The sequence below is a fragment of the Chlorocebus sabaeus genome, chromosome 25, assembly GCF_047675955.1.
Source record: "Chlorocebus sabaeus isolate Y175 chromosome 25, mChlSab1.0.hap1, whole genome shotgun sequence".
NCBI lineage: Eukaryota > Metazoa > Chordata > Mammalia > Primates > Cercopithecidae > Chlorocebus > Chlorocebus sabaeus.
Genome location: NC_132928.1, coordinates 75,571,147 through 75,587,201, shown reverse-complemented (window position 1 = coordinate 75,587,201; position 16,055 = coordinate 75,571,147). Strand labels below are relative to the sequence as shown.

The 16,055-nt window shown below is 36.6% G+C and overlaps 1 protein-coding gene across 6 annotated transcripts in view; it reads right to left on the bottom strand.

Annotated features, from left to right (window-relative positions):
• Positions 1 to 16,055, bottom strand: part of RYR2 (ryanodine receptor 2) — a 783,951-nt gene that overhangs the window by 194,190 nt on the left and 573,706 nt on the right. For all 6 annotated transcript variants that reach the window (XM_073011864.1, XM_073011860.1, XM_073011862.1 and 3 more), the window contains 7 exons: positions 13,823 to 14,096; positions 10,383 to 10,497; positions 8,978 to 9,110; positions 7,689 to 7,792; positions 4,179 to 4,314; positions 3,464 to 3,650; positions 1,674 to 1,779 (listed from right to left, as the gene is read on the bottom strand). In XM_073011864.1, the coding sequence (XP_072867965.1) occupies positions 1,674 to 1,779; positions 3,464 to 3,650; positions 4,179 to 4,314; positions 7,689 to 7,792; positions 8,978 to 9,110; positions 10,383 to 10,497; positions 13,823 to 14,096 (1,055 nt within the window). The remainder of the gene's footprint in view (positions 1 to 1,673; positions 1,780 to 3,463; positions 3,651 to 4,178; positions 4,315 to 7,688; positions 7,793 to 8,977; positions 9,111 to 10,382; positions 10,498 to 13,822; positions 14,097 to 16,055) is intronic.

Genomic DNA, 16,055 nt, shown 5'->3' with positions numbered 1-16,055 from the left:
GATGGGCATCTGTTTACCTCATTACAAGGTGTGAAACGCAAGCACAATTTCTGGCACATAGGAGGCCTCAAATAATAGTTGTGAAGATGCATAAATTTCAGAAATGTCAAGGTTGGTCCCTTATTACTTCACTTACTTTTTCCCCCATTAATAGAATAGAATGAAAACTTCTATTTATTAGTATACTTTCTCTTTGTTTCGCTGATGTGTTTTTCTGAGATGGGAAAAAGAACAAATATTGTGAGCAAGTTTTTTTGTTGTTGTTGTTGTTGTCAGTATTCACCTCCAGCATAGAAATTTTTAATAGTCTCTGTTTCCATTTACTAAGATGAAAAAATCTTACTAGCGGCAAAGTTTAAATTTTTCTAAAAATCAGACTCCAGTTTTCTAACGTTCTAACATTCCTCTATCCTGTGATTCCTCTCTGTTCACAAGAAAAGAGTACATCACGGAAGTTTTAACCTCTGGGTATGAAAAACCTAAACCACACAAAAAAACCCAACCAAAATCAAAAGAAAGACAGATAATAAGGGTAGAGAGAAAGGCGCTTTGTAAGAAAGCCCTGGCTTCTTGCTCATCCCACTTTAGAAATATCCTTACAGTTCTTAACTACCCCAGCACCAATCAATGTGTTTCAAACTCTCACACTCCGCGTTTATTTCCCATTAGAAGATCTGGAAATGAATGTTTTGGGCCCTGGGCCAGGATTTTTTTTTTTTTTTTTCATGACTCTAGTAGAATAATATAGAATCAACTACAATAAAATAAAGAACAAAATATCAGAATGTATTACAGAGTAAAAGTATTATTCCATGAAACTTTAATTTCATTTGGGTCAAAAAGTTTCAGAAAACACTAATCTAGGCTGGGTACATTGGCTCACACCTGTAAGCCCAGCACTTTGGGAGGCCGAGGCGGTTGGATCACTTGAGTTAGGAGTTCTAGGCCAGCCTGGCCAAGATGGTAAAACCCCATCTCTACTAAACATACAAAAATTAGTTGGGTATGGTGGCGGGTGCCTGTAGTCCCAGATACTCAGGAGGCTGAGGCAGGAAAACCACTTGAACTTGGGAGGTGGAGATTGCAGTAAGCTGAGACCATGCCACTGCACTCCAGCCTGGGAGACAGAGCAAGACCTTGTCTCAATATGGGAAGAAAAAAAAAAAAAAAGGAAAGCAAGAAGGCAAGAAAGAAAGAGAGAAAGAAAGAAAACACTAATTTATATGGTCTAAATAGCTCTTAATATCCATCCCCTACACTTTCCCCCTCACTTTCCCCTAAAACAATGGCAAACACATACAGCTAAATACACAAAAGAAAATTACTTTTGGTAGGAGCAGTTGCTTTCTGCATGCACTATAACAGAAGAGGAAATTGTATAGAGAAAATATGTTCTTTTCTTCTTAAAATGTGGGAGGCTGTATGAGTTTCAGAGATATGTGAGTAACTTAAGTACTCTATTAATGACTTGCACTGAAATCCCATTACTAATTTTTACAACCAACAAGACATTTCCAACTAAACAAACACTTGTTCAGCAATTAGACTGCAGCTATTATTTTTAATGGAGCATGAAGATTATTGGTTTTGGATGCTATTATGCTCTTTGCCAGCTATAGATGACTTAATATAGAGAAATCAGGATTGCTGCTCCTGAACCCCCAGGAACTCACATGCATCTCAGGCGCACAGCGTCCCAAGAGGTCAATCAAAGCTGCATAGAAGGTCATGATTGCGTTCCCCATGTGGATAGTGTCATCTTCCTCCTCCTCTGTATCACTTCCATGAATGTTTCAAAAGAAAGAGAAAGCAAATAGGATAACTGACATTTCATGTTTATTACATATCTCTCCGAGGAAAGGGACTACTAGGTAACCCATTATTCTTCTGATACATTTCATATATGGTATAAATGTAGAGCTTGATGTTTTTAAGGGAGAATAACAATTGGTTAAAGATCAAACTTGAGATTCTAACACCAAGAACACATCTGTGGAAATTTTAGTATTAAGATTCCTTTGAAGGGAAAAGGAGGAATTGCTCATTTGATAGGTTCTTTTCCTTTCTGGTGGTAGTGTATTAACAAAGAAAATAACTGATAGAAGGATGTGTGAGCTTAGGCTATTTCTATAAATGGCACACATATAGAGAAAGGGTGACAAAGATGTCATATAAGGTCACTTCTAAGGCATTCAGTACAGTGCTTTGCCCAGAGTAAGTACTTTATAAATGTTATTGCACTTGCTCACCTACCTCTGTACCAGCTACTCAACCTCCTGCAACCCCTGCCAAAGAATCCAACATATCTCCCTTCCCATCTCTGTAGGGAAAATATAATTACATGTTCTCTTGCTGATGAGAGCCAAATCTGGATGGCCCTGGAGGCTCACATCCTTCCTCCTTGGTAACTCAGCAGACAGCTGTCCCCGCTGAATACAGCAGTCTGCAGAGCGACAGTGAGGCCTCAAATGACAGCCTCATTCCTGGGCATGCAAGGCTGCCTGTGAGGCCCTCAGGTGTACCCTTGCTAGTGTGGTCCTGGGCCAGAGGTGTCTGGATACATTTTCTACTACCGAGAGAACCTAAGCGCTCCCTGGTTCCTTCATGGCCAACTGATAAGCATGTAGCATGCTGTGTGTGTATGTGTGGTGGGGGTGCTCATTCTTGCTCTAGGAGTGCTCCCAGTCTGCAAATCTGGCTATGGTGTACATGGAACATCTATGCCCAGTTTACATGTAAAAGACAAAGGGTTTGCAGGATTGCGTTCACTCTATCGCTTCTTTGTTTAGAAATGTGCCTCAATAAAGCCCTATGTTATATCTTTACCAGAGGCACTAGCAATGTGGATGCATGACCCCCCGCTGGAGGACATTCACCTACACAAATAAGCATCACACCTGGATTTACTTATGTCGATTACTGGAATCTAGTATCAACAATGTATAGCTACAGATAAATGTAAGAGAGTGACTGCTTCCCGAATCTGTCTCCTATACCTCAACCAAGCATTACGCTCCTCAGAATGACACCTTTTCTCGATTTTACCACTATACCCGTTTAGTCAAGTCCCCCTTTTATTTGTGAAAGGTCTCTTTCTAATCATAAAATCTCCTTCTAACTAACTTCCCACTAAACTCTACTCCAACCCCAAAGGTTCACCTCATATCATTTAGAACAACCCACCTTGCCGTAGCTCCCCTGGGAAAATTCATAAGACGAATCTCCTACAACCTAGATTTCCCTCAGCTAAATCTACACCATCCTCTTCAGCTCTCTTTGTTCATTTGACCTATTCCGGCACCAAATTCCATTCATTCTTCCAAATCTAAGGCATTATGTTTTCAAAGGGAGAAATCTTCAGCACCACAAGTTATATTACAATTCATAGGATGCAGAATATATTTTGTAAAATTTCACATCAAGTAGTATGGATCACTCGTGAGGGTGTGTATATTAGACTTACAGTGTTTTACTGGATCCGCTATTTGGTGAGGGACCATCTCGAGAAGGATCCTCGGCGATTTTGATGGCTTCTTCCATTGCTGCAAGAAGCCCATTCCCACCTTCTCCTCTCAAAGCAGGACCAAAACACTCAGGCCTCCGAATGAGCAATCTCACCACGACATTTGCATTCTCCTCCACACTCTCCCCTGAAGTAGAATGGGGAAGATAAGTAAGCAAATATGATTATATGGAAGTTCTGAACAAAAAAATGTTATACTAATCACTTCCTATGCATAAGAATAACTAAAATCCAACAATATACTGATAAAGCCAAAATGTAACCCAAATTACTAGCTTTGGGTATACAAGACACAGTAAATTTCTTTTCTTGCATTACAAATTTTCAGAGTAAAGCCTTATGGAGGCATAAACTATTGATTCTCACTACCTTGTTATTATTATAGAATGATGTCATAATCCAAACTATTATTGGAATTCAAAATAAAAAAATTATGAGAACTTATGTGCTTAAAATTTTAATTTAAATAAGGAAAGAAGTATATAAACAAATATTGTATTATAAGTGGTTACTGTGAAAAAACCCTATTGATTATAAAATATGTGATTTCTTTACTAATACTTCATGAAAGTGCTGAGATGAATCCTTATTATATATACACGTCTCTGTGCAGTTTTAATAATAACCCAAAAGACCTCAAGAAAACGAGTCCTACCATTACAGAAGACAGCAAATCTGAGAAAGTCAAGATATCTCTCTCCTTCAACTGGATTCCACCCAATGTCTGGATAACCCTTAGACACCAGCAACTGGCAACTTTGCAGTCCACAACCAGCCAAGTAACGAACTACCTGCAAACAACATGATTAATGAAGAGTTATCCCTTGGAGGAAAAGTCATTAGATGCTTACATTGGATGCAATAAATGCCATTTATTGCATCCTCAAAGGATGCTTTTAAATAAATGCATTTTTGCAAGTTCTTTTCGCTCTCATGATAATCCACTTGAACTCCCTTTAGTAAAACCTTAGACTTCAGAAATATTTAAATATCGTCATAAAGCGGCATCATAATAAACATATTTACGATCCTATCATAAGCTTTGGTTTTTTTTAGCTTTCTCTAAGCAGACATTCATTTTAATGAATGCCACAAATGCATCTGCCCGGGGCTCACGACTCACGGATTGGCTCCAGTTGCTGTTTTATTTGCACCATCTCCTTAAACACATTGGAGACAATAAAGCAGCAGCCTCACCCCACGGTGCCTGCTGTTTTCATCCGCCCACAATTACCCACAGTGCCTGCTGTATACATCCACCCGCAATTACTGTCTCAGGGCAACCAAGTCTGTCTGGGTGGGGTAAGAGCTGCAGGATTATGTGTAAAACTATGAAAGAAAAATATTTCTGAATTTTATAGCATTTACTTTGAGACCCTTACCTATCAAAGTCATAAATTGCAAACATGTCTAATGACCTCTCGTGCAATGTAAAAACTGAATCCACCCACAATATTAAAAGATCTATCTGAGATGCAAAGGTATTTTAAAGAGATAAATTGTTTCCAAAATATATATCAATTTAATGGGGAAGCAGGTGTGAGAAAATACATAAAGACAGCAAAACCTAAGATTACAGTCAAATATCCTTGGTTCAAATCAGATGTGCAGCATTTACCAAACACCTCATTTTGAGCAAGTTACTTTTATTTTTTTAGCCGAGGTTTCAGTGTCCAGGAAATTTTTGATAAGACAACCCATTTTTCAGTATTGATGCAATGAGCACATAAAATACTTTTGCCTGGTCTTTCCTCTTAAAATATTTTTGTTTATATGAACGTTGGTCCTCTACAATATTTCATAAGAAATTCAATTTTAAAAGAAATCCCTAGAGAAGTCATTATCAATGGAAGTAAGACTGTTAGAGGAGCAACTTATCAAGCAAATTGAGTTATATCCAGCTCATGTTAAATAAGTTTCAAAAATAAATAAGTAATATAGCTAAAAATGTTTTATATCAACTATAGCGAAGCAAGAGAACCAATGTACAATAAAATCATCTATTTGAAGTATAAATTCAATGAGCTTTGAAAGATGTTGTCATCTGTGAAAACACACCATAATCAAGATGCAGAACATTGCCGTCACTCCTCAGAGCTCCCTGGGCCCTTTGCAGTCCCTTTCTCCCCACACACCTAGTCCCAGACAATCTGTTTTCTCTCATTACAATTTATCTTGCATTTTCCAGAACACGTGTACACGTAACAATGCAGCATGTAGCTTTCTGTGCCTGGCTTCTTTCACTCAGCATATGATTTTGGGATTCATTCACATTGTAGCACATGCCAGTTCTTCATTCTTTTTTATTGTGGGATGACATTTCACCATATATGGGATGATATTTCACCATATATGGGTTTATCAACTAATACATTGATGATCGGTATTCAAGTTGTTTGCAGTTTTTGGCTATGATGAATAAAACTGTTACAAACTTTCACGCCCAAGTCTTTGTGTGGACATATATTTTCCTTTCTACTGGGTAAATTCTTAGCAGTGGAAAGCCTAGGCGTATAGTTTATGTTTAATTTGTTAAGGAACTGCCAAACTGCTTTCCACACTGGCTGTACCATTACTCATCATGACAGAAGTAGAAGAGAGTTCTAGCTGCTCCTTGTCCTTCTCAGCATTTGGTATTATCAACCTCATTAGCATTAGCCATTTTAATGAGTATGTAGATTAAAAGATTTTAAGTACGATATGGGGGAAACATGTCCTGAGGTGTCTCAGAGATGCAAGACTTCATGATTCTGGACCGGTATGTCAGGAGGATTTGGGGAAGAGTTTCACTCTTTCATGTCTTCAACAGCCATGCACTGTTTACCCAGTGCTGACGCTGTTCTCCAAAGTGGGGACCAAGCAGTTAACAGCAGAGGAAAAACCACTCTCACCTCCCTGGCTTGACATTAGAGTAGGGGATGAATTTTTAAAAATGCATAACTACATAAAATTTGATTAAATATATTAATAATTTAAAAATAAGTTTTTATAAATATAAAGTATACATTTGTATATAAATATAAACAAAACAAAAGTATATATTTGTGTATATAATACACAACTATTTACATCTCCAATGGTTGAAAACAAAGCAGTAAAGGAAACAGGAAGAGTTTAAGGAAGTGGAGAAAAGGTTTCAATTTTACATAGCATGGATATGGAAGAGCTGATCACGAGGTGGTTGACTTTAGAGCATGGACTGAAAGAATGCCTACAAACAGCCATGATGGTATCTTGGGTAAGGATGCTGCAGATGGTTGGACTAGCAGGTGGCAAAGACCCTGAGGCTGAGCACAGCTGGCGTGTTCCAGCTACAGCAAGGGGACAAGTGTGCCTGAAGCAAAGAAGAGAGAGTGCAGGAGAGCTGTAGGAGATGAAATCAGGCTGGTATGTAGGATCAGATGATGTAGGAGCTATTGCATCATCTTTGTTTTTTACTGGAGTGAGATAGAAAGCCTTTGGGGAGTAGTGGATGGAGGATTGGCATGATCTTTTTAAGAGGGTCACTTTGGCTGATGAGGAAAGAACAGATTCCAGGGGAGGAAGGAAAAAAAATCAGGCGACTGCTTGGAATGCTATTGCAACTACAATACAGGGAAAGTTTCTCTAAATGCCGGTATACACACATGTGGCTTTAATATCCTTAGAGTGCATGGCTTTACTATATCGCTGATGCTTTGTGCTGGAATAAAGTATATGTGATGTAAAATGTACATATGAGATGTCAAAATAGCCTTTTTAAAAACTGAAGTGTATGATTAAGTCAAAAGTGGAAGCGGATATCATGAAAAGACAAAAACACATAAGAATACAGATCCAGAACACTGCTTCTCGTTCCATAGAAAAATGTTTGTGATCAGAGAACACTCATTTTTTCAAATGTATTGTTCTTCATAACTTCTAACTACAATATAATGTATAGTAGAATTATCTACAATGGAATATATAACATTATATAGTGTGCAAAGTAAATTATAATAGACTTCAATTCTAATATCACTAGAACATATTGTGTTGGTGCAAAATTAATTGTGGTTTTGGCCATACTGTCACACTGCAAAACCACAATGACTTCTGCATCAACCTTAGATATATTTAAAATATTGAGAAAGAACTATGAAAAAGCATAATTCAGACAAACACACAGGGCAGGAACATTGCTGACCTTTTCTAGATCCGGCTCACGCAGAGCTAATGCTAGTTCATTATTATCCATCACCGAAGCTGCAGCCACATCCAGGGGTGTTGAACCTCTCATAGCTGGGGAGGCTGTTGATTCAAATGAAGATGAAATATAACCTGGATTGTGCTGTATCTATAAACTCCATATAAAAATACCCTACCTCTTAAAATTTAATTTCTAAACACCATCCACAGTGTATTAATCTATAATGATTTAAAGTTTAATTTTTAAGTATTTTTAATTGACAAATAAAAATTGTATATATTGTGTACATGTTTTGAAATATATGTACACTTTATGGAATGACTCAGCTGAGCTAGTTAACATATGTATTACCTCACATACTCTTTTGTTTTTTGCAGTGAAAACACTCAAAATCTACTCTGGCAGCGACTTTCAAGAATATTATACATTAACTACAGTCACCAGGCTGTATAATAGAGGTTTTGAACTTATTCCTTCTATCTAACTGAAATTTTGTATCCTTGAACATCTCCCCAACCACTCTTCCCCAAACCTGGTAACCTCATTCTACTCTCTGTTTCTACGAGTTCGACTTTGATTTTAGAGCCCACATGAAAGTAAGATCACGCAGTATTTGTATTTCTACACGTAGCTTATTTCTTGTAATGTAATATCCTCCAGGTTCATCCATGTTGTGGAAAATGACAGGATTCCCCTCTTGTTTTTAAGGCCAAATAGCATTCCATTGTGAATAAATACCACATTTTTCCTATCCATTCATCCACTGATGAACTCTTAGGTTGATTCCATATCTCAGCTATTGTGAATAATGCTGCAATGACCATGGAAGTACACGTATCTCTTTGACATGCTGATTGTTCACAGCTTTTGGATATATATACCCAGAAGTAAAACTGTTCGATCATATGGTAGTCCTATTTTTAATTTTTTGAGGAATCTCCTTAATGTTTTCTAAAATGGCTGTAGTAATTGTACATTCCCACCAACATGTATAAGGGTTCCCTTTTCTCCACACCCTCGCCAACACTTATTATGTTCTGTCTTTTCAATAACAGACATTCTAACAGGTGTGAGGTGATAGCTCACTGTGGTTTCAATTTGCACTTTGCTGATGATGAGTGATAGTGAGCATTTTCTCATATACCTATTGGCAAACTGTATGACCTCTTTGGTGAAATGTCTATTCAGGTTCATTGCCCATTTTTTAACCAAACGTTTTTGCTTTTTAAATGTAATGTGTATATTATTTTTTGACCTTAAAGATGAAATAAAAGTCATTTACTTACCAAGACCAACACTGCTGTTTTCCAGTAAATAACTGAGATGATCAAACATAGCTTTTTGATTCTGCCTACTTATACGACAGAAGTAACAGAGAAAACGGCAACAGTTGGCCACCATCTTGGGAAAGGTGATTTCCTACAGAAAAAGCATGTCATTAGCTCCTGAAAGCAAATGATCTTTATAAAATTGAGTTCAGATGTTGAGGTCTCAATCACATCGTCAATCCCCGTGTGTTCATGTGTGTGCCAAACTTCAGATACTGAAGATCTTCAAATGTGCAGCAGACTATGACTCGCCTCATCCCTGAGTCAATGAAAATCAAGCCTGGCACTAATTCAGAAACTTCACTAACATCAATGGGTTAGACCAGAAATTGATTTATTACCCTATTCTCAAAGGTGAAAGGCAGATTCCTTTGTGATGCCTCACTACCACTGTCAGCTGTGCTTCCACGGGCGGAGGTTGCAGTGAGCCGAGATCGCACCACTGCACTCCAGCCTAGGCAACAGAGCAAGACTCCATCTCAAAAAAAAAAAAAAAAGAAAAGAGAAAAAAGAAAAAAAAAATTAACTTTAGAATTCTACAACAAATATATCCGAGAGTATTATCATCAAATCTCAATCTGGATTGGAAATTAAGTGAAACCAACCAATGTTGGTATCATGGAGGATGGCTGAGTCTGAAGAACATGCTTGTGCCATGGACTGGTAACATGATGGGAACTGACTTGTAATTCAAAATTTTAAAATAAATTAATACATAGAGTAATTTTTATGTTTCTAAGTTTCTAAATATCCCCTAAATGAGACACTTCAGTTTCTAAATATCCCCTAAAGGAGGATAATTTAGAAGGCCAAAAATTACACAGCATAAGACAGGAAATTTTTTATCAAAATCAAGTAAAAAAAACAAAACAAAACAAAACAAAAACTAATAGTACGTTCAACTCTCTAAGGTTTGTGTGTTTTTTTTCCAAAAAGTGTTCTTTAAAAACAGTCACCCTAAGAGGATTTAAGAAATTCTCATTAAGAATCTGCAATCTGGGCCAGGTGCGGTGGCTCACGCCTGTAATCCCAGCACTATGGGAGGCCAAGGCGGGCAGACCATGAGGTCAGGAGATCGAGACCATCCTGGCTAACACAGTGAAATCCTGTCTCTACTAAAAATACAAAAAATTAGCTGGGCATGGTGGCAGACGCCTGTAATCCCAGCTACTCGGGAGGCTGAGGCAGGAGAATGGCATAAACCCGGGAGGCAGCTTGCAGTGAGCTGCAGTGAGCCTAGATCGGGCCACTGCACTCCAGCCTGGGCTCTGTCTCAAAAAAAAAAAAAGAATCTGCTATCTATATACTCCAGGAGATGATACTAAATAGCACTAAATAGCATCTCAGGAATCAAAGACTTTACCTTGGACTCTCCACCTCCAAGGACGTTCACCATGACCTCCATCACAGTCTCATGCATCCCCAGTGCCCTCATGAGATTAGGGTGCTGGTAAAACACCTTGTTATTCATAATATCCCTAGAAACGACAACGGATGTACAGGGTAAAGCTCAGAACAACATTTAAATAGTTTACCAAGTTTCTCATAAACCTTTTAGAAATAATTTATGCAAGTTGAAAAGTAAAAGCAATCACAGTATTTAATAAGCCACAAAAGTTAATGAATGTAATTGAGTTTTCCTAAAAAATACTGATAATTTACCAAAACTGGTCGACAAGTGTCTATTCTTTTTAATCATAATAAACATAGTAAATACATAAACAGTTAAAATGAAATATATTTTGGACACATCATTCCTAATTTTATGGATATCCAACCATGTGTGTGTCCAACCTTCTTTTAAATAAAAATATGAATTAGTGTTATACCATGTTTACATAAAAATTCTTCATATATAAGTATCTTTGCTTTTCGTATATATGCTATTGTTAGTACTACATTCAGTATTTGTATATATAATTACAATAGTGCTATTTCTTTTTAAGTTCATATTATCATTCTGACAAATACTTAAAAGGATTTAAATTCTCCAAGAGAAACTGACTATCCATGAAGTCCAGGTACAAGTAATCTAACTCATTACAATGGACATCCAGTTTCAAGAAACAGTATTAGGTGATACCTAAAATGCCTCATATTATCATTACTGCATTACATATTCTTGTAATATGTGTGTCCAGGTATTCCTAAGGGTCATAATGTTCAGGAGAAAGTATCATTCACTGCAAATACAGAGCTCTGTTGATTTCTATTTTAACAAAGATCAAATTAATGCCAAGAGTCTTTTCTATAAAACATTTTCTTGTCAGATCTACAGCAAGAATATAACATACAGCCTACAAGAAAACTGAAACTTCTCTTCAAATTAGTTCCCTTTAGTTGAATTACTCACTTATTCATTTAGTCACATGCAAAACTTCAGTTACTCTGGCTATATCAAGAAAGTGGGAGAGTATGATTTGTGTGTGTGTGTGTATACACACACATTTTTATATATATATATACACACACACACACATATATATATATATTTTTTTGAGACGGAGTCTCGCTCTGTCGCCCAGGCTGGAGTGCAGTGGCGTGATCTCGGCTCACTGCAAGCTCCGCCTCCCGGGTTCACACCATTCTCCTGCCTCAGCCTCCCGAGTAGCTGGGACTACAGGCACCCGCCACTATGTCCGGCTAATTTTTTTGTATTTTTAGCAGAGACGGGGTTTCATCGTGTTAGCCAGGATGGTCTCGATCTCCTGACCTCGTGACCCACCCATCTCAGCCTTCCAAAGTGCTGGGATTACAGGCGTGAGCCACCGCGCCCGACCGTATATATTATTTTTAATGAAGAGGGCTTTTATATGGCATAGGTCAGAAAAGCTACTTGGTGCCCGAGTCTAATGTGGGTCTGACTTATTTCATGCCAGAACAAACTAGGTAAACAAAGGCATCTTTTTCCGTTTTATTGTCTCATTCATTCAAATCTTTGAATGAAGTAACTTGATTTTAAAATCTCATTTGCTTTTAGTTTTAGGTAAATTAAATAGCAGTCAGGCTGTCATTTACTAAGACTCTCTCTTGTATTAAATATTTTGAATACCATGAAAAGAAGCATTTTGCTTTTTAACATCATTTTGAGTTTTATCACTACTGAATGATTTACTTTTTAATGGCACATATTACTGTTGTGTGTTAAGAATGTGATCTCCATTTCCTGGAAGGTTTTCTTTTTCATTTGGTTAATTAAGATATCTTCTTATGAGAGGCTTCCTCGGGTTAGATTTAAATATTAGTACTCAAATAAGACCTATCTATGCTCATACAGTTATAAAGACTATAATATTTGCTTTTCTCAATTGGCTTTTTTGCTTTCCCTTTCTGTCCCATTAGTACATTTATTTTTAGTGTGCAACAATTACCATGAATTTTTAATAGAACCTTTCAGTCCATTTTTATAATTTAAATACTTAATAGGTTCATGAGCAATATGCAATATTGTTTTCTGAGTTAAATGTATAGAAATGATATGAAACAATCTGTATTATTACACATTTGTTTTCTTCCCTCAGGGTTATATTTGAGTTCTGTCAAAAAAAAAAAAAAAAAAAACCTTATATTCTATTTTATTCATTTTTTTCAAAGAATTAACTCTAAGTTTCTTTGATCAATTTTATTGTTTCTTTTGGTCTATTTTATTCATGTAGCAGTTACCTTTATTATGTCTTCTTTAGCCTGGTATGTATGTAACTACATTAGCTTTTTTTTTCTGCTAAATATTTGTCTTCTCATCACTGTTTAACATCCTATCTTCCAGAGTTCTACATTTTTATGTTTAGGTATTATTCCTAATGAATATCATAGAGCTTTACATAATTTTTATCTTTGTTATGATTTTGATTCCATCTTATTTTTTCTTTATCTTTAATTATTTTAAAAAGTATTTTAGATATTTAGGGGGTGCAAATGCAGATTTCTTAAATGCATATATGGCGTCATGGAGGAGTCTGGGTTTTTAGTGCAATACAAAAAAAAAAGCCTGGGCTTCGGTTGTACCATTACCTGAGTAGTGAACACGACTCAATAGGTAATTTTTCCATCTTATTTTCAAATCCCCAAACTACACAAGCTTATTATTAATGATTGCTTAGATTCATACATGTATAAATCAGTAGTATACTCAGTACAACTTATTGCATCCCATTCTTTTTCTCTAAATTCTGTTTTCTTGTCCCTCGTGTATATATTAACATGTAGCATAAAAATTTTAGAAGGTCTTCCAATGAGGGTCTGTAAGTAAATATTCTGAAATATCTTTTTTATCCTCACTCTTGAATATGGGATATTAACCTTAACCGCCATATCCACATGAAGTGTAAGCTCATGATGCTGGATTCTCAGAAAAGTTGTTCCTCCTACCCCTTCTTTTTCCAAGGCCCAGTAGATAAAGACAAGCTTCCTTATCATTTCCTGCTCATATTTCCCAGTACCCACCTTGGATTTCAATGTGTTTTTTAATTTCTTTTTTCAATGTGTTAAATGCCACATAGAACTATGGATCAATGTGTTTTTATTGTCCTATGTTTTTATATATTATTGTACATTACTATGAGACTTAAAAAAAAACACTGAAAGATATTGGCTGTGTGCCACACTGTGAAATTAGTCTTGTTTCATCACTGAGCAATTTTCTAACTTAGCTTTTGTTTCTATCTCTAGAAAAACAATTTAGTATAATGATCATGTAATCCAGACAATATATTTTTATCAATGTAGCTACTGTATTACTATAGGGATAAAAATTAGAAAGAAAACATTTATAAAACAAAGGGTTGTAGTCGTTAAATAATTTACCCTAATCCGCGAATCATAAGCTTCTCTTCTTCTTTGCCCATTCTCACACTCAGCAGGGACCGAATCTGACCAAGGGACGCCAGCAGGTTGATGGTGTCCTCCACGGACACACCATTTATCGTGTAGGTCTTTGGCAGGGCCCGAACAAGACCCCCAATGCCATCATACTGCCGATGGAGCAACACAAACATGGCCCTCACCAGCTCGGGGTCTTCAATGACAGACTCCTGAGCCCATCGGACCATGGTCTCAGAGATCAGCTGCTGCAGAGTAGCTGCCAAGTCATTTTGGGTATTTTTTAAAAGAAAAATAAGAGAAGACAAATCAATTGGACATTTCAAGTCCATATCCTGTACCCCCAAATTGGCATTTCTATTTGTACCAGACTTGAAAAGGCTCTAGATATTCTTTGAAGAAAATAACCTTCATTGGATGATACATATTTCAATACAGATCAGTTACAATCATGCAAGGATAAAACAATATACAAACCTTTCTTTAAAAATCATTCTTATAATTAAATAAGCTATAGTTACATCACTTTTTCAAAATTACTATTGGCAATTCATATGTAATTGAAGGTATGGCAATTAATATAAGGTGTCCTACTACTTTTATTTGTTTTGTTCTATTATTTTCTTCCCAGAAAGCCTGACGTCATTTATCCCTATAAAGTTCAGTCATGGACATTCAGAAAGTATCTGTTTATCCAATTGTCTCCTCAGTTGAGTCACTTGCACTAGTGACTACATATAATTATGTTTTCACCTAAAGTTGTATCCATATTTGTCATTTAAAATGTCTTCGAAAGGATTTGATTGTGAATTTATATTAAAGTGAAAAGTTACTACATACATAGAAAATTACTTTGCAATGTAACATGAAACATAGTAAATTTAAAAGCAATAGAAATGTCCAAATCTTTTCAGATAAACAGCAAAATTACCAAAATTAAGTGGGGTGACCAATTCGTGCACGATGAGGCACTTAATCCTAGCATTAATATGCTGACTGGTTTTCAAAATAGGCTGCTTTACTTTCATCTAGAAATTATTTAAGTAAAAACAAAAACTACCATTTTTAGCCAAACACAAAATGCAAATAAAATGCCAATATAATCCCCTATATCTCAAAACCACAGTCATTTTAATCACTCAAGATCATAAACTTGATAATAATAGAAAGTGATTCATAAGAAACGTTGAACTCTGCCATGCACAGTGGCTCACGCCTGTAATCCCAGCACTTTGGGAAGCTGAGGTGGGTGGACTGCTTGAGACCAGGAGTTCAACACCAGCCTGGCCAACATGGTAAAACTCAGTCTCTACTAAAAATATAAAAATTAGGTGTCTTGGTGCATGCCTATAATCCCAGCTACTCCGCAGACAGACAGGCAGGCGGACGTTGCAGTAAGCCGAGAAGGCGCCGCTGCACTCCAGCCTGGGTGATGGAGCGAGACTTTATGGAACTCTGATTTTAAAGAAAACTTGACTCAAGTTTGTGACTGTGACACTGAAAAATAAATTTAGAAGTAACTGTATGAATAAAGGTTTTCTGTTGTAAGTAAGAAAAAAAGTGCTGTAAAAGTTTTCATAGTTTATTTTTTTTTTATTTTAGGGAAAGCTATTAAGAAACCATTGCTGCATCTTAAAATCAATGCAGTCTTAGAAGAGAAGTAAAAAGTAGGCTGGCTAGATCCCTCAAACCTACTCAGAGTGCTGTGCCCGAGGAACTCAGAGCCTAAGGGTGCTTGTTTGGTTGTAAGGAGTAGCAGCCATTATTCTTAAACAGGATATGGACCAACCAGAAGTGTATAACAGTTTAGGAAATATTTCAGAACCAAGATATAAAGACAATATCTGTTTAAATTTTAACAAAAAAGTTTAATTTGATGCAATAATATCTGAAAATCAACCTCATATTTAGATATGAAGGCTAAATTACCATACTTCCTTTTAACTTTCTCTTCATAATCTCTGATAAAATACCTAAATTTCTAGTTCTCTATGGAGACTATCCATCCTTATCATGCTGCTACCTCTGAGTCTGTTGCTAGACACATAGACTGATGCTGTTGTCTATTTCTAGGAGCTACAGGCATCTATTTAAGAGTCTGATTCTTGGAAGTTGCAAACTCAATTATCTCACTGGCTCATCTAGTATAACATTCGTTTAAAGGATGAGTTAAGTGTTAGCCGTTGGGTCATTTTGCCAGTGCCCTCTTAGACTGCTT